The 18,588-nt window shown below is 59.6% G+C and overlaps 1 protein-coding gene across 1 annotated transcript; it reads right to left on the bottom strand.

The window, feature by feature from the left end:
* Positions 1-8,079: 8,079 nt before the first annotated feature.
* On the bottom strand, positions 8,080-16,126 carry ALDH3A1 (aldehyde dehydrogenase 3 family member A1). The gene is made up of 11 exons (XM_079798977.1): positions 16,075-16,126; positions 12,571-12,737; positions 11,899-12,130; positions 11,393-11,478; positions 10,969-11,177; positions 10,409-10,526; positions 9,876-10,017; positions 9,127-9,293; positions 8,820-8,919; positions 8,336-8,466; positions 8,080-8,232 (listed from the first exon to the last, which is right to left on the bottom strand). Exons 2-11 carry the CDS (start codon positions 12,730-12,732, stop codon positions 8,218-8,220), a joined length of 1,362 nt encoding a protein of 453 aa, XP_079655103.1. The 5' UTR covers positions 12,733-12,737; positions 16,075-16,126; the 3' UTR covers positions 8,080-8,217.
* Positions 16,127-18,588: the final 2,462 nt, after the last annotated feature.

Raw genomic sequence — 18,588 nt, 5'->3', positions numbered from 1 at the left:
ACATCAACGCTCTTATACAGGCGCGCAGAAAACACACTAAGAATTTACACCAGAGAATGTCTAGCATTAAAATTACCAAAGCAGTGTCTTTTGTCCCCGGTTCGGGAACTGCCTCTCTCTAGAATTTCAGTACATTCCCAAAGGACTATTCAAAAATGGCTGTAGACATTTGTTAACTTCAAAATAGTTCTGAAACAGTCTCTGAAAATCTTTTTTATTAATTTCCATCTTATTGGAAGAAAATTTTTTCTTAGAAGCTTCTAGTTTCCAAATCAAGATACGCTTCCCATATACTCATTCACTTTAATTTCAGAGCCGGCATTTTTTTTTTTTTCTGCATGCAAAATATTAACATAGGTACCCCAAACAAACTGCATTTTTTTTTTCTTTCTTTTTTCTGGCCATTCCTCAGTTAATATTTTCTAGTTAAATTTTCTCATTTCTGTTAAGTACTTGCAAGTAAAGGCTTCTTATCAGGAGTGTTAAATGAGGGCTGGGGTCTTGGGAGCTTCTAGCCTTGGAGGCACAATTTCCCATGTTAAATTTTTTTATTTTTGGATATCTGTAGTCTGAGCAAACTTTAGATATGTTATGTAGTAGGTCAAATGTGGCCTCAGTTTCTCTCCCGGCTGTCTAAAACCACAAAAAAGTTTTGGGGCCCGGGCAGACCAAATCTTATGGTGGCCCCCTAGAAAAGCCATTTAGCAGTTGTGCCGGAACTTCCAGATGGGGCTCCTGCATTTCTGACACTTCCACAAAATTCTTAGTCATCTAAGAACACCTCAGAATCGGACTATTCTTTAAAAATAAAGAAAATGTTGCCCCTTTATCTTCGGAGCTGAATGAGTTCAGCTCATTTATACGGCGAAAGTTACTTTTGCTCAGACTCTCAGCAATTCCAATTGAAAAGCCAAAATCAAAACCAGCCACCCATTTTTTTTTTCTCCAGTCCCGCCTTAGCCTGGGTTCTGCCAACCCTTAACCTGGGGTTCTGTCAACCCTGGTTCCACCTCGAGGATTTTAAAACAGCTCAAATAAAGTCAGACCCTCTACCAAAGCGAGGGAAGGTCCTGGATCCAAGAGACGACTCACCCACATTCACCCAATGGGCGGAGAACCGGTGGGCTCAAGGGGCCCTTTGCTGGATCCTAGCTCCAAGTCCAAGTCCATAGGATGATCCTGGGTGAGTTTTCTTTGGAATCCTGCCGACTACGCCAAGTAATGTTAACGAAAAAAACCATTGAAACCTGTAAAGAATTTTAGTGAGTTTATTTGAGCCAAACTGTCGACATATGCCGGGAAGCAGAACCTCAACGAATTGAGATTATGCTCCGAAGAATGGTGGGTTACATCTGTATTTATACATTGCCATCAAAGGAGGGACATAGGTGGGCTACATGAAATTCATTGGATAAAGTCAAAACGGTGGGAAACCCCTGGGATTGGACAAAAAGTAAAATGATGGACACATACTTAGGTGGGTACAGGAACAATTAACAGGATAATGAAGGAATTTGAGGCATCTGTCCTGGCGCCTACCACATTTGGTTGTGCCCCAGGGGCTCCAGCAAAAGAAGGAAGTTACAAGTTACCCAGACATCTCACAGATATGTTATCTTAGAGGCAAAAAGGCAAATGGGCTCAGGAAAGAAGATCTAAGTTGATCTTTGTCAGGGAAGGTATCAGCTTAGGAATGACTGCCCACTATAACCTGTTTGTAGTTAAATATTTAATTTTCAAACCATCCTTTGTGGTTATTCCAGGTCTCTGAGTTTGCAAGACTGCCACGCAGGCCTCCCCTGAGCTTGTCAGGTTAGCATGTGGCTCCTTTTGTCCACACAGCTCTCGGTGTGGAAGGGCCAGGGGCTACACGCTGGAGTCCCAGACCCTTGCAGCCAGCGTTGTAGGTAGGAAGTAAGTTCTGTCCGTGAGACGCGCTTGTCGGGATCTGACTGCGTGGGCTGGTAAGCAAGGCGTGGCCCCGGGGCCGGCACCAGCCAGCACGTGTCCAGCGCCACTTGGTTGGGTCAGGAGGCAGTGACGGGGCCATGCCCTGCCCGGCACGGAGTGAGCCCCCGAGGCGGAGGCGGAGGGTAGCCCTCCTGGTGGCGGCTACCAGGCATCCTGGGAGCGTTCCCAGAGGCCAGGCCCTTCCCTGACTTGGCAGAGCCCTCATCCTCTGTATTAAATACCTTTCTGTTGGAAACGCCTACAGTGATTTCCATTTCCTGTTCTGGTCTGATTGACTCAGTCCTGGAGCCAATAAGAGGTGATGGGGGGCAACAGCCGGGTGCGCCCCGGGGGCCTCCGCAGCCGCCCGCGGGTTGGGAGTGCTCAGGGTGAGCAGGGCGCATGGGTGAGGAGCGTCAGTCCTGACACCCGCGTGGGGCGCCAGGGAGGGGCCCCAGGACGGAGGAACATGACAGAGTCTCAGGAAGTGCGTGAGTAAATAGAAAAGGAGGAGGAGGAGGATGGAGAAGAGGAGGGAGGAGAAAGAGAGGTGAGCCTGCTGGGCGTCACCGTCACCGTCACCGCAGCGAGGGTGGCCAGGGGCCCGGAAGGAGAGATGAACCCCGCTGAGGGGGGAGGAGGCCGGCCTGTCCTGAAAACAATGGTGGATTCCTCCATCCATTATTCAAATGTAAATAGCTGACAACACACTTCACAATGGTTATTTAAAAAGTAGGGGAGGGACACTTTAGTGTCACATAAAGAGGGTGACGGGAGTCCAAGAGAGGGTGGCTCCCCGGGCTCAGCGCCACCTCCGAGGGCGCGCTGTCTCCAGCTTCTGCCACCCGCTCTCTCTGCTCCGCCCGGGGCTGTCCTCTGGGCACAGGCGGCACCATCCCAAAGGCCACATCCAGACGCTCCACCGTCTGAGCAAGGGGCAGCCCTTCTCGTGCTTCTGTTTTCACTGAGAGAGCCTTCCCCGAGGCCCGTAACCGCCCCGCAGACCCACAGCCCCCATCGGGCACACGCGCCCGTAGTTAATCACTGGCCACACAAGCACACTTCACACGGCTGCTGCCGGGCTCTCGGCCGCTATGCTAACACCACCTGCGGGACTCTACAGATTAACCCCAGTCTCCCCTGAGCCAGAGTCAAACGCTCCGGACGACGAGGACGATCTACCCATGAAGGTTCATCGGTCGTAACAACAGCACCGCTCGGGCACGCTGATGGTGGGAGGCTGTGCGCGTGGGGCAGGAGGTAGATGGCAAATCTCTGTACTTTCAACTCAGTTGTGCTATGTGCCTAAAACTGCAATCAGAAATAAAATCTAGCCTGGTGGTGTGGCTCAGTGGTTGAGCATCGACCTATGAACCAGGAGGTCACAGTTCAATTCCCGGTCAGAGCACAGGCCTGGGTTCCGGGCTCGATCCCCAGTGTGGGGCGTGCAGGAGGCAGCCGATCATTGATTCTCTCTCATCACTGATGTTTCTCTCTCTCCCTCTCCCTTCCTCTCTGAAATCAATAAAGAAAATTTAAAAAGAAATAAAGTCTGTTAAAATTTTTTAAGCTTAGGACCCTAGGCATTAGTATTGTTTTTAAGTTCCTAAAGTTGTTATAATATTCCCGATTTAGACTATTTGGGATTTACTCTGAACTGGGACAAAGTGACCTTTCCTTGCGGTGAATGTCTGAACAGAACGGGGGTTCTGTCGGCAAGGGGGGAGGGGATGGCCTTGGCACGGGTCAGAGTGCCTCTGCTGCTCACCAAGGCCCAGCGGCCCCGCCAGTCCGGACACCCCGCAGAGGCAGGAGAGTCTGGGAAGGCTGCCTGCTGGCAGGAGGCAGGCCCGAGAACCTCAGACACAGGCGGTCGGGAGTCACCCCGGCGTCCGGCGTGTGAGATGGTGGACTTCCGCTGGTTCAGCTTTACAGAGACCAGGCACCGGTGGAGTTCTGGGGGCGCAGAGCGCCGCAGGAGGTGGGGGCAGGCTCCCACCTGGGGAGGGAGAGACAGAAGTCGCTGCAGGCCAGGGGGAGGTCTCGGAGCCTGTGACAAGGGATGCGTGAGGAGCCTTTCTCTCGGTCAACCCCTCAGCTCCTCAGCTCGTCATCTCTAAATGCAGCCGATTCTTCCGCCTCGGCACAGCCGCCCTTCTCCCAGGTGGTTTTTGTCCGTTTATTCATGTGTTTATTGTCTGTCTTGTCTACGGGACACAGACGTTTGCTGCTCAACAAATAACAATATTCCTCCACGTGGCCGCGCACCTTTTCCACTGCGAGTGGCATGTAACCTGCAGACTCCTTCCTGCGACGGGGGACGCTCCGTAGCAGCAGCCTCTGACTTTGCGGGGCACAATTTTCTGTTGTGTTAACCACAGACATTTGGGGGTTAACTTGTTACCGCAGCATCGCCTCACCCATCCTGACTAAGCCACTCCAATCAAATGTCAGTTTCTCCAACATACAGACCTTGTCTGTTTTTTTCACCACCATCCCCAGGACAATCCACTCAATAATATTAATGAGTGAAAAATGAGTGAAGAAAATCTTCCCTCCTGTTGAATAACAACAGCCAAAATGCAGCATTTGAAAGAGACTATGACTACAACAGGTTGTGTTTGTTCTTCTTTATGATCTTTTCTCTGGTTTAGTTTTTAGCAACCCGGGCGATTGAACCGAAGAATGGCCACTGAGGCTGTGCTGCCGGGCCGCCCGCCGGGGCACAGGCGCCCCCCGTGCACTCGGACCAGATGTAGATGGTGAGCAACCAAGAAACGCCGCTGCTCTCGCTCGGTGACACACGAGCTGTGACGAACCTGGGCATCTGTGTTTGGGGCAATCGCAATTGTTTAGAAAGGTTGACTCATAATTGTGCACACATTTCTTTCAGCCCATTCCTTTAAAAAAAATAGAAAGGGAAAACAGGAAATGAATCACAGTGTTATGCTGGGGCAAGATCAGGTTTTTTCTTTTCTTTTTTTTTTTTTTTTAATATATTTTATTGATTTTTTACAGAGAGGAAGAGAGAGGGATAGAGAGTTAGAAACATCGATGAGAGAGAAACATCGATCAGCTGCCTCTTGCACACCTCCCACTGGGGATGTGCCCGCAACCAAGGTACATGCCCTTGACCAGAATTGAACCTGGGACCCTTCAGTCCGCAGGCCGACGCTCTATCCACTGAGCCAAACCGGTTTCGGCAAGATCAGGTTTTTTCCCAACTGTTTTCTTTTGAGTTCAAATCCAGTTTGAAAACGAGTTCATCCAGAGCAGGCCAGGGTTAGGACCTTGTGGATAAACAGGTCACCTTGTAAATGGGAGGTGTTATACTGGTAATAGTAAACAGAAACAGAGGACGAGGAGGAGGGAGAGGAGGAGGGAGGAGAGAGAGGGCAGTGTGCTTTCATCTCCCTCAGTGAACACGCAGGGGAAGCCTTTCGGAACCTAGAGCCACTCTTCTCGGCGCTGGGTTCCCCCAGCTCCTCTGAGCCACTCAGAGCGTCGGCGAAGGGGCATTTCCCGGGTGTCAGGAAGGAGCAGGCTCTCCAGAGACTGGGTGCCTGTAACTGGCACCGTGAGCCAATGACATGCTTCCCGAACCTCAGCTCCCTGGTCGGTAAATAGGTCCCCCAGCCTCTGCAGGGCGGACGGAGTGGGGTGACGGGAGACGGAGAGGGGCAGCCGATGCTCTCTCCTTCCTCCTGCCTGCGGCCTGGCGTGGCTCCGCTCTCTCATTTCTCAGAGCCGTGACTGTGGGCCTCAGTGCTGGAGGACAAGGCGCTCGTTGTCTTTAATCAGGACACTGTCTTTGTCATTAACACGGCTTCACCTCACAACGGGCTTGTGTGAGCTTGTAGTCATCTAAAATAAGGACATTTCAGAGGAGAAGATGCAGGAAGGGAGGACTCAGAGCAACCAAACACCAAGGATGCCCTTAAATTCCTTTACTGAAATACGTATTTAGCACCCTCCCCTGCAGTCCAGGTCCCCCCAAACTGCCCTCCTCTGCCAGCCTGGTCACCCCTAACTGCCCTCCCCTGCAGGCCTGGTCCCCCCCAACTGCCCTCCCCTGCCGGCCCGGTCACCCCTGTGAGACCGCCTGAGTTCGCCGCTGGCCTTATCCAGAGGGAAACAAACTCTCCTGCCTGTGACGAGCTGGTTCTGCAGCTTGGAGCGAGGCACAGCACGTGCGCCCCCCACATCGCCCCCTCCCAGGTAGGGGTGCTGTCTCCCTGGACGGCCTTTCAAAGAGATGGCTCCCAGGTGCTTGAGAAAAAGTCTTGGCTTATAAAGCTGGTCACAGGCCTGTTTACCTTCCGGGAGGATTCAGAGAGAGAGAAAGCATGCCAACACACATGTTCTAACGTGGGAGCTCTAAGCAAAGGGCGGGGAAGGAGGTGCCTTTATATCTTTGACGGGAGTGGGGGTTAAGCCGCTTGCTTTTCATTGTTTGTCCTCGCAGCGGCACGGTTGGCTCTTCGGTTAGCAGTGCCGCCTGGGTCTCCGGGGAGAAGGAACTGTAGGGAGTGGGCGCAGGAGGAAGAGCCGGGAAGCTGTGGGCGCCGAGCCTGGAGCGGGAGCGGGAGAGGAGGCCCCCCACCCCACCCCCGCCGGGTCTGCGGAGGTCCTGGCCCCGAAGGAAGGCAGGAGTCCTCAGTCCTAGGTTTGGGCGTGAGCAGTCCTCTGAGGCTGAGGCAGTTGGGAAGGAGTGGCTTAGAGGGGAAATGAAGAGTTCTAGTAAGAATCCAAGTTCATGTCAAGTAGGCAGTTGGATACAGGCGTCAAGGCTCAGGGCCAGAGCCGGAGACTTCATTTTGGGGGAGAAACTGGTGCGGGAGGAGAAGTGAAGTGTGGGGTCCCAGAGACCCAGAGATGGAGCAGTGTCCGGAGGAGGGGTGCCAGGCGGGGGGAGGGGGGCGACAGGGAATGACTCCGGGGTCTGCCCACAGGGGCTGGTGGTTCAGGGACTGGAGGTGATGGAGGCTCCCTGAGGGGTCGGGTGAGGAGATGGCAGGAAGAGAAGAGGAGTGAGGCAGTAGCTGGAGGGGCCGTGGGTTTTGAGAAGATTCTGGTTTTGTTACGACTCAGGTATTTGAATATTTGCACAAGGTACAATATTGAAGCGATCCACACCCGTTCCGTCTGCCCGCACCCTCCCCGGCCCCTCACTGGAGGGGGTGAAGCCTGGGTAGCAGCCTAAGGGCCTCTTGGCTTGTGTTTGGGGTTTGGGAATGTGAGCTCCTAGACTGGAAAGACCCAGTGCAGACGCGGGGCTGGCGATGGCGGAGAGAGGAGGGGTGCAGAGCGGGAGTCAGCAGAGGCAAGGCCGGGAGAGGCAGGGCCTGGCCGCGGGGAGGGTTGGCCTTTGCTGGGCAGAGACACCTACTGTGCCGTTGGGGAGAGATGGGCGTGGGGTGAGGGCCTAGGCGGGGCCCACACACCGTGTCCGGTCCCATCGGGGCAGCGGCAGCGTGGGGCCGGCTGTGCTGCGGTGAAGTCTGTGAGCACCAGCTCGCTCACACCCAACCCGACAGCGCACAGCGCGCCCAGCTGCCCGGAGGGCACAGCTGAAGGGCCAGCAGGCGGGCACCCCGCAGCCTCCCCCACCTGATTTTTGCTCCTACTCTGCCCGAAGGCCCGCTCCAGACTGTCGTCACTGGATCCCATCTCAGTTCCTCAGACCCCTGAGGCCAGCCCCCCCACACACACACTGTGGGTCCTGAGGCTCGCCGGCTTCCGCCCTTCTGCCCTGAAGTCACCCAGGGGTCCCGGTTGGCCGCTGCGGCCTGGCTGGGGGGCCCTGCCCTAGCGAGACCTCACTTGTGGGGAGTGCTTTGGTTCTTGGTTCTGGAGCCACTTGTCCTCCAGACACAGCCTCCTAGTCAGCCTCCGCAGACACCCCGGAGACGAAGCCGACACCCCAAGTTCAGATGAAAGGTGAACATCTCCACACACCAGCGCCTCTTGCATTGAGGCCCAGAGTGGGGTGCTCATGTGAGACTTTGGGGAGCCCTGCCCCTCACCACTTGTCAGGATGCCGCGGGTGGGGATGGGATAGGACTGCAGGGTGGCTGGGTGCAGGGCTGCAAAGAAGCATGCACACGCAGATATCCGTTTGGAAAACTTTATTGGTCCTGCATGTCCAGCAAGGGAGCAGGGGCTGGGGGAGGGGGGGGAGGCCAGCACCTGGGCGTGGGGGCAGGAGGAGCAGGAGGGGCTGCAGGAGCAGGTGAAGGCACCGGCGGGCGGCGGGGTGCAGCAGGCTCAGTGTCGGGTCATCTGTGAGGAGGACAGGGCGCGGGGGAGGGGCAGTGAGGCCCTGCGCAGGCCCAGAGGCTCCCCGCAGCCTGGTCTGGGTAGCAGCCCTACCCCCGCCTCTCACCTTGGCCATGCTCGGGGGGAATCTGCCTTTGAAGGCATCTTCCTTATGCAGAGACCTCACCAGGCAGGAGCGGCGGTGGGAGAAGGTCACGAAGCTGAACTTGCCGTGGTAGCAGCCCATGCCGCTGTTCCCTGCGGGGACCGGACGGGGTGGCTCAGGCCCAGCACCAAGACCCAGACCCTCCCGGGGAGGCCAGTTCCTGGGCGCCCCCTCGTGCCCACACCGGGAACAACACCGAGCGCCAGGATGAGGGTAACCCTGCTGCGGCACAGGAGGGCGGTGCTCCTCTGGCCCGGGGGGGGGGGGGGGGGGGGGGGCCTCAGGCTAAGTGTGGCTGCCCGGGATGCAGGCAGGGGCCAGAGGGCACACGGGAAAGGTGATGGGAGCTGGGGCCCAGGACTGCTCCGGCCCCCTGAATTCCCAGTCCAGGGCTGGAAGGGCCGCCACGGGGAGCAGGTGGGCAGTGCACTCCCCCCATACTCACCCACACCCCCGAAGGGTAGAGTGTGCACGGACAGGTGGACGATGACGTCATTGGCTGTCACTCCGCCGCTCGATGTCTCGGCAATCATCTTCTTGATCACCTGCCACGGCACCCAGCGCCTCAGGCTCCTGCCCCAGAGCACCCCCCTTCCCCCCCCCCCCCCCCCCCCGCTGGGTGGGCACCGCCTGGAGCCCAGGAGCGAGCTGTGGAGGCACAGCCCGGGCGGTCTGCCCCCCGGGCTCCCGCTGCCGAGGACCAGGTGGGAAGGGGGAGAGTGGCGGTGCCCCTGGCTGCGGGCCCAGCCCACCTTGTCGTTGTGGGAGAACACGTAGAGCGCCAGGGGCTTCTCGCGCTGGTTGATGAAGCGGATGGCCTCCTCCAGGCTGCGCACGCACACGATGGGCATGATGGGCCCGAAGATCTCCTCCTGCATCACCGGGGACTCGGGGTCCACGTCCGTGAGGATGGTGGGGGCTGGCAGGAAACCAGCAGTCAGCCCCGCCCAGACCCTCCCTGCCCGCAGTGGGGCACCTGGCTCCCCCCCTTGACTCGTTTGCTGGTGGCTGCCGGCTGCGAGGCTGAGAGAGGGGCCCACAGGCCTCCGCCCGCCTGTGGCTCCAGCCCTGCAGCCCTGGCTCCAGCCCGGCAGCCCTGGGGGCAGACCTCGGGAGAAGGCGGGGCTCATTGCATGGAAGGGGCCCAGGGCCCACCCTGAGGGGACAGGACTGCCTCCCAGGCCACCCGAGCCCCTGCTGAAGCTCTTAGTCTCCTGGAGGCTGTGTGGGGCCGGCTGCTGGTCCTCCCGCCTAGGCCCTGGGCCCCTCCAGCCCTGCGCAGGCTCTGCGGCTGCTGTCACACCCCTGCTGCAGCGGGGCTGGGAGCTGCCCTCTAGGCCTTGTGGGGAGGGGCTCCTGGGCTGGGCCAGGCTGTCACCTGTCCACCCCAGGCCTGCACCCCCCCAAGGGGTTGTCTGCTCTCCAGGTGTCTGTGCCCACTTGCTGCCAGCTTGCAGGGCCCTGGTCGCTGGGCAGGAGGGCAGTGCTTGCAGGGACACACCTATGTACCGGGTGGCCGCGTCCCCAGTGCCTCCATAGGCAACCTTCTGGCCCTCCAGCAGGCCCATCACCCTCTGGAAGTGCCGGGAGCTGATGATCCTCCCGTAGTCACGAGACTTCTTGGCATCGTCCCCGTAGAACTCCTGCGGGCGAGGGCGACGGGCTTCAGGGAGGGACATGGGCCTCGCCACAGCCGAGGCCGCAGGTGGGTGGCGCCGGCCGGGCAGTGACACCACAGACGCCAAGCCCTGCCGGGCTGCCCAGCGCGGCGGCGCTCGCACCTGCTCGGCGCGGGGCATCGGAAGGAGCAGCTGTGGTCACAGAGAACCCGGGAAGGGGACGACACCCCGGCGGCAGCGGCTGTCGGGGGGGTGGCAGGATTCTGGGGGGACATTTTCCCTTCTTGATGCTTTTTTATCTTTTTCCAAATTATCTACAGAGTGTGGATTACTTTTACGATCGGGAAAAAAATCCCATTTTCTAAAGTCCACACCCACCGGCCACCTGCAGCCTCGCCCCCGCGGCCGCACTCACCTTCACGGCCTTTATGAGCTTCTCCACGACCTGGCTCTGGATGGAGGGGTCGCAGAGGATGTAGTCGGGGGCCACACAGGTCTGGCCGCTGTTCATGAACTTCCCCCAGGCAATGCGCCTGTGGAAAGGCCAGGTCAGGCCGTATCCTCACCCGGGAGGCGCCCTGTCCCCCGGCTCAGGGTCAGGCCTCAGGCAGAGGCGGTGTGACTGCCAGCAGGGCCGCCCCTGGCTGCCAGATTCGGGGCTGAGGCGCCCCCCGTCCCTGGACATGCTCCGGGGCCCCGCACATCTTTCCCTCATCAGCGAGTGCGGGGGTTTGGGGGATGTCTGGGCGGACAGCCTTTGTGCCCCCGTCTGCCCTGGAGGCGATGCCCGTGAGATGGGAAGCTGGGCAGAGCTCCCCTCCCCTCTCCTGCCTTCCTGGGCTTGGGGCTCCCCGCGGCCGCCCCTGCTCCGGCCCAGGCCGAAGGCCCTTCGGGCAGGGACGTGTCCGTGTCCCTCAGCACGGCGCGGGCCCTCAGAATGGCCGCTCCGGCTCAGACAGGCGCTGAGCCCCTCACCGGCAGGCGATGTCCAGGTCACAGTCCTTGTCCACGTAGCAAGGGCTCTTGCCCCCCAGCTCCAGGGTGACCGGGGTCAGGTGCTTGGCCGCAGCCGTCATAATGATCTTGCCGACACCGGTGCTCCCCGTGTACAGGATGTAGTCAAACCTCTCCTTGAGCACCTCCGTGGTCTCGGGGACGCCCCCATTGATCACCGGGTACAGATCCTTCCAACGGGGAGAAAGGTGAGGCTCAGAACGGACCCCAGCCCCTCCCCCGCCCGGGCAGCCACAGCCACGCAGGCCACACACACACACACACACACACACACACATCGCTCAGGGCCCTGCCCCCAGTGGCAGAGGCCAGTGGTCCCACCACCGCCCGGGCTGGGCTCTGGCCGCAGGCAGTCCTGGCCCCCGCTCCGCTCTCCTGTGCCCACCTTGTCCAGGTACTGAGGGATGAGGGAGGCCAGCAGGCTCGCCATGTTCTCGCTCAGCTCCGAGGGCTTGATGACCACCGCATTCCCTGCAAAGCACACAGTCAGCCCACTGTGTTCTACCCCCTCCCCCCACCCCAGGGACCCAGCCGGCTGCCTCCCTCCATCCTGTGTCCTGGGAGGAGAGGCCACCGGACCTGCGTCACCTGCCGCAGGGGATGAGACGTGGGAAGGAGGGAAAGAGAGGGGAGGCGAGCTCGGCCCAAGCAGTGGGCCGACTGGAGGGAAACCTGGCACGTGGCAGGGAGAGCGGCCGGCGGCAGGGAGGGCGCTGCCGGGCCTGGGAGCCTGGTGGGGCCTGGAGGCCGGTCGGCCTGCTCCCCGCGGCCCCAGTGAAGACAGGCCCTTCTCACACCTGACCCAGCGCCTCTTCTCCAGGCCCGAGCCCCGGCCACCCGCAGGAGGAGCAGTGACTCCCTCCCTCCCTCTCCTTCCCCGCGGCCTCGCACCTGCAGCGATGGCGCCCACCATGGGCTGCACCGTGAGGTCGAAGGGGTAGTTCCAGGTGCCGATGATGAGCACCACGCCCAGCGGCTCCGAGTGGATGTAGCACTCGTCCTGCTGGGTCTGGGCCGTCTTCTCCACGTGCTCGTCCACAACCCACTCCGGGAGATTCTTGATGGTGTAGTCGATCTCCTCCAGGCAATACACCAGCTCGTCGTGGTACGAGTTCCACTCGTTCTGCCGGGAGAGGCGCCCGTGAGCTCCCAGCCCAGAGCGCTGAGTGGGTTACTGGGCTCCCGGGCTCTGTGACCCTGTCCCACCTGCTACCCTTTCCTGACCTCAGTCTCCCAAACTGCAAGATGGGAGCATGATCTGTACCTCCTAGCCGGGCCTGTTCAACTTGCCGGGGTGATGGGGGCCGTTCACCACAGTCTCCCGGGAGGCGGGGGAGGGCACAGGGGCACAGGTCTGAGGGGCGCCATGGAGCGGTGGGTGGGTCTGCGAGAGCCCGGCTGCAGGTCTGGGCACAGGTGAAGGTGCCTGAAGGGGGGGCGCCCCTTGGGAGGGAGTGGGGATAGGGAGGGGCGCCCCTTGGGGAGGAGTGGGGTGGGGTGGAGGCGCCCCTGGGGGGAAGTGGGAGGTGGGGTGGGGCGCCCCTTGGGGGAAGGGGGGCGCACCCTGTGGAGGTCGGCGGCCAGCGCGCCCGCGAGGTCCTTCTCGCGCTCCTTGATCATGCGCCGCAGCGCCTCCAGCTGCTGGATGCGGAACTGCAGGGGGCGCGTGCGGCCCGAGTCGAAGGCGGCCCGGGCGCGGTGCACGACCTCGCTGATCTTGCTCATGGTGCCTGCGGGAGACCACGCGCTTGGAGCGGCGGCGGGGCTGCGCCCTCCGCCCCGCGCCCCCTGCGCCCCGGGCCGCACCCGCCCTGCCCCTCCAGGTTCGCAGGGGAGGGGACGCGCTCCCGGGCGCGCCGGGGAAAGGACATTCTTTTGCCTTCGCCGCCCCCTGACCAGACGTCTGGACCCTCTGGCCCTCCGATCGCCCGGAGAAAATGCCACTCTCGCTGCGGGGAGGCGGGGAGGGGTGACGTGGGGCCGAGTCCGGTTCTGATGGCGGGTCAGGCCCTGCCCGCCCGGGGCCCCCTCCCTCCGGCCCCCGCCGCGGCACCCAGGCGGGCGCTCCGAGCTCCGCACGCGCCCGCCGCTTCCCGGACGCTGTGACTCCGCACCCAGGCGGGTTAAAGGGAACCCGAGCCGCCCAGCGGCTGCTCGGTGGTTAGAGCGTCGGACTGAAGGGCCTCAGGTTCGATTCCCAGCCAAGGGCAACCCGTCAAGGTCGCAGGTTTGATCCCCAGCCCCATGCGGGGGGCAACCAATCTGTGTGTGTCACATCCATGTCTCTCTGTGCGCCTCCCCCTCCCACGTTCTCTAAAACCAAGGGAAAGCGTGTCCTCCGTGAGGAGCAACAAAAACAAAAGGCGAGCCCAGAGTCCACATAGCCGTCGTTCGCAGAAGCCCTGCTTGCTTGGGAGGCAGACCCCGTGCGTGCCCGTGACGCGGGCCGAGGTCAGCAGCCAGGCGCCTCCGGAGAGCCGGGCTGCACCAGCCAGGCCGTGAAAAGGCGGCCCGGCACGGGGGCCGGTGCGGGCGCTCACAGAAACCACAGCAACGTTTCCGAACAGTCACGAATAAGAAAGTTCGTCCGTTTGTTTGTAGCAGGGAAACTGGAAACACCCTCCATGTGCGTGTCAGGGGGCGGCTCTGGCGGGAGAGTCGTCCTGTTTACCAGAAGGGGCGGGCGTGATTCCCGGCAGGGGCGGGGCGGGCAGCAAGGATCCAAGGACCGCCCCCCTCCTCTCTCTAAAAATCAAGTTTTAAAATAGTTAAATAAAACTAAAAGGGCTCTGTTGCCCCTGTGTGAAGGCTGAGGCAGGTGCAGGGGAGCAGAGCGAGGTTCCGGCACCTTCAGGAAGGGCGCTCGCTGTGCCTGCACCCCACGGGGGAGGAGAAAGAAGCAGGCTTGGCGCAGGGGGTGTGCCCATGAAGAGGAGGCCACAGGGCGGCCCCAGGGTGACGACCCCGAGGGGGGGAATTAGTGGGGACCTGGTCCTCATCTTCTGTAGCGCTAAACGTTCGTGCAATGAACTTGCATCTATTTAAATAGTGGTTAACGCAATGAGATATGTCACCTCACACCTGCCAGAATGGCTACCATCAATAAATCAACAAGTAAGTGCTGGCGAGGATGCGGAGAAAAAGGAACCCTCGTGCACTGCTGGTGGGAATGCGGACTGGTGCAGCCACTGTGGAGAACAGTATTGAGTTTCCTCAAACAATTAAATATGGAGCTCCCATTTGACCCAGTGATCCCACTCGTAGGAATATATCCCAAGAAACTAGAAACACCAATCAGAAAGGATATATGCACCCCTATGGTCACAGCAGCACAATTTACAATAACAAAGATCTGGAAACATCCCAAGTGCCCATCAGCAGGTGAGTGGATAAAAAGGCTGAGGTGCATTTACACCGTGGAATACTATGCAGCAGTAAAAAAGAAGGATCTCTTCGAGACAGCATGGAGGGACCTGGAGAGCATTATGCTAAGCGAAATAAGTCAGAGAAAGACAAATACCATGTGATCTCACTCATATGGGGAATCTAATGAACAAAATAAACTGGTGAACAAAATAGAAAGAGAGGCATGAATACATGGAACAGACTGACAGCTGCCAGAGGGGAGCGGGAGGAGAGGACTGGATGAAAGAGGTGAAGGGATTAGCAAAGAACATGCATGCGTACCCACAGACACAGACAACAGTGGCCAGAGGGCAGGGGCGCAGGTGGGCAAAGGGGTGGGAGGATGGGGACATCTGTAATTGTGCCAACAATAAAAATAAAAGTAAATATTTGTTAACTTTCTGAATAAAGGTGATCGGCAGTGCTCATGGTAGAACATGCAAAAGAGACGAAAGGGGTCACAGAGAAGTAAGCCCCCCCTCAGCAGCGCCTGCTGTCCCCCCGAGGCTCACCCCACTTCAGGCATCGCGTCACTTCTAACATCAGAAGGAAAGTAAAACAAAGAAAACGCTACAATACGGCTATTTCCATTTTGCTAAAAAATTACATGTACCATGTATAGTATATGTATTTATACCAATATATAATTTATGTATGTAATATATGATATATACTATATGCCATATATGTGTGTTTATATGGTATGTATTATTATATATGGTATATATAATTTTTGAAAAAATGGAAGTGTGTGTGTGTGTGTGTGTGTGTGTGTGTGTTCCTGTAAGTGGTTTCTGATTCCCCCCCACCCCCTGCCCCAACCCATGGCGCTGACCCCTCCAAGCCGCTGCACAGAGACAGGGCCCTGCTGGCATGCAGGATGCCCCAGCCTGGAGGTATTGTGGGCCCCTCCCTAGGCCTTTTGGGGGGATGGAGGGAGCCCTCTCCCTGGGTGCCCCTGCTGGCCTTGAGCCCAGCCACACAGCCCAACAGGAAGGCCCTCCTGTCCTGCCAGCCTCGCGGTCACCCAGAGCAGCCCCCTGGCCCTCGGAGCCATGGCTGGGCGGCCCAGCTAAGAGCCCGTGAGACAGGGCGGCTGGCACCCGGTCCCAGTCCTGCGCCTCCCTCTGCACAGCTGATCTCAGCCGCACGCCCTGCACAGGCGAACGGAGCAGAAAGCAGCCGCTGCGGGAGCAGGGAGCGGTGCAGTCCACCTTCCTGAGCCCGGGCCTGCCCGCCTCACCAGGGCCCACTGTGCCCCAGGCACCCGGGGATGGCTCCTTCATCATCCCCTCTGATCCCCAAAGAGCTCGGAGCCGTCAGGGGCCGCTGCACAGAGGAGGACAGCAAGGCCCGAGGCATCAGGTGCTCTCACCAGCAAGTGGCCAAGCAGGACTGCACCCGCTCTACCTCCAGCCTCCGCTCTCGCCCTTACCACTGAGCCTGCCCCCTTCTGGGGAGGGGATGGGGCTTTTCACCCACCATCCCCGGGGTGCCCTGCTTCTCCAGTCCTGGGTGCCCTCCCAGCGCTGGGGTGGCAGAGCTGCCCGAGGTGGGCTCTGGATCCTCAGGGTCAGCCGCAGAGATGGACCTGCCAGCAGGGCCGGCTCCCGCTAGGCACCCCCACCCGGAAAAGGAAAGACCCTGGGGGGAAAGGGTTACCTCTGACAGTCTCGGTGGCTGGCGCTCCTGGAGTACACACCCGCCTGGAGGGGATGCTTTTAAGGGCCTTCTCCCCACCCGCTCAGCCCTTCTCCCGCCCACTCAGCCCTGGCACCCCCCGCCCCCCCCCCCCAGGTTGTGTAAGGGTGTAAGGAGACCAAAACAGTATTCAGATGCCGGGTGCTCCCGGCCTGGGATTAGCCCTTTGTTCTACTCTAAAATGCAAGAATGTGTCTTTGAAGGCTTGGGCGGGGTCACAGCCAATCTCCAAAGGAGCCCGGGCGTGTTTGCCCTGGGTGGGGGCTCTGCTGGTTGATTCAGCCTGACTGGACTTCCTCCAGGTTTCCAAAGTGCAGCTGCGACGCTGTGCTCCCAGCCTTCCAGTTACGTAAGCTCGGCGGGGTGCGGTGGGAGATGGGAGAGTCACCCGGCTCCTGGAGATGCCCACTGCGTGGCACAGCCTCGTCCTCTCGGCGCGGCCACCAGCGAGGCAGAGGCTCCAGCCTGAGGCCCCCCCCTGAGCAGCAGGGAAGAGGCGGGAGCCGGTGGTAACAGCCAGGGGCTCCCTGGGGGGTCGGCCCGGAAACCGGACGTGCTTGGGAAGGAAGGGGTCTGCAGGCCCCTGCTCCACCGTTCACCAGGCGTTTGCCGGGCACCTGCTCCGTGCCATGCAGGGGATGGCGGCACATCTGCAAAAACAGCCACTCACTTCTCACACGTCCCGTCCCCCCGCCGCATGGACTCTTGGCCTCCTCCTCCCAGGCACTCTGTCCACCCTCACTCACAGCCAGCGTCCCCGGCCTTCATCTCACTGCTTTTCCAGGGGGGCCTGCACGCCCCGGCTGTGTTCCTGTCCTTCTCCCCCTCCAGCTGGAAGGCCCTTCCCATACACCCACCACCTACTCTGCTCACACGTGACGTGGAACGGGCCGGCCTGCCATCGCTTCTGCCCGCTTCCTCAGAGCACTCTCCCCCTCTGACATGCTAGTTCCCGCCTTGTTTTGTTTGCTACCCGTCAGCCCCCCAACCAGAATTTGACCTGTGGCCTGCTACAACCCTTAGCACCTAGAACAGTGTCTGGCACATAGTAGGTGCTGAGTGACGGGTAAACAGAAAATTTCAAAACGCTATGAAAACTGTAGCCATCGGAATGTACATAAGGTGCTGCAGGGACTCTGATAGGATCCATGGCGGGGAAACCGCGTCTGAACTAAAAGAGAGGTATTTAGGCAAGGAACAGAAGCAGGACTTGGAACAGTAAAGGCAAAGGCACAGAGGCAGGGACCAAAGTCAGATGTCCACCACAGTTATTTTTTTTTAAATGTATTTTTATTGATTTCAGAGAGGAAGGGAGAGGGAGAGGTAGAAACATCAACAATGAGAAAGAGTCACCGATCGGCTGCCTCCTGCACGCCCGCCATGGGATATCAAGCCCGAAACCCAGGCATGTGCCCTTGATCGGAATCGAATCTGGGACCCTTCAGTCCACAGGCCGACGCTCTATCCACTGAGCCACACCAGCCAGGGCTCCGCTGCAGTTATTAACGTGTGACGTGTACACGTTGTTGGCAGGAGGGGAGGAAGGAGGGGCTCTGGGGCCGCGGGCTCAGGAGGGCTGTGGGCTGGGCCGGCTGTGGGGGCGCAGGAGCATGCAGAGGCCTATACCTGAGGTTTCTGTTTTTAGGGAATCCCTCCTAATGGGGTCCAGACTGAAAGCTGCAGCCTCCAGGGGTGGGGACAAGAAATGACAAGACCCCAGTGATGAGCAGAGTGGGAACCTTCCAGAACAGCAGAAGGCCACATTGGCAGGCTCTGGTGCCTGGTGCCTGGGCTGGGCGGTGGGCAGAAGACGGGGCACCCTCTGAGATGGGGCGGAGCAGGTGGGTGGACCAGGCCTCTGTGTCAACCTGGAACCCTCCCCCCACCTCCTGCTCCCACTTTTCTGGGGTGGCACCTGGTTATCTTAGGAGATGACCCTTGCCCTCTGCTGTAGACTTGGTGAGGTGGCCCGCCGGGCGCTCGGCCGCAGACTCGCCCAGGTGAGCGTGGGTCTCGGGGAGGCCCCGGGCTCTGCGGGAACCTGCCGAGGGAAGGCAGGATACAAGGCTGGAGCCAGAGGAGCTGAGTCACGGTGACTGCGGCTCGGCCTGACTCCAGCCCCAGCTCCCCGCGGCTCAGGCCTGATGCCCGCTGCTGCGACTCAGCGGCATGCCCTTCCAGTTCGTGCCTCTGGCCTCGGCTCCCCGGTGAACATGGTCTCGTGGAAGGGAGCTGAGATGAGCCCCTGTGCCCCCTCCTCTCGCGCCCCCCCCATGGATCCCCCACTGCCGTGTTCACTGCTCCTAAGGCACCGTCCACCTCATTTCCTCCTTCCTCCTTCATCCTTCAGCAGGAGGCGACCCCCGGGCGAACCATGGAGGCAAATGGAAAACACACACGAAGGCAGCGGCTCGTGCAGCAGCGGGCGGGTTGGCACACGGACGCTCGTGCAAACATGGGTGGAGTAGCAGCTCC

The sequence above is a fragment of the Cnephaeus nilssonii genome (assembly GCF_951640355.1).
Source record: "Cnephaeus nilssonii genome assembly, chromosome: 19".
Lineage (NCBI taxonomy): Eukaryota > Metazoa > Chordata > Mammalia > Chiroptera > Vespertilionidae > Cnephaeus > Cnephaeus nilssonii.
Note: the sequence above shows the minus strand (reverse complement) of the source record. Positions and strands in the feature narration are given on the sequence as shown.

What these genes read in the sequence shown, in the direction of transcription:
- ALDH3A1 (XM_079798977.1), bottom strand. Translation starts at nt 12,732, where the DNA reads ATGAGCAAGATCAGCGAGGTCGTGCACCGCGCCCGGGCCGCCTTCGAC. An exon ending in GGTGGGCGCCATCGCTGCAG is followed by an intron (nt 11,479 to 11,898) that starts GTGCGAGGCCGC and finishes TGTGCTTTGCAG; the next exon opens with GGAATGCGGTGGTCATCAAG. An exon ending in AGCTCATAAAGGCCGTGAAG is followed by an intron (nt 10,018 to 10,408) that starts GTGAGTGCGGCC and finishes CCTCGCCCGCAG; the next exon opens with GAGTTCTACGGGGACGATGC.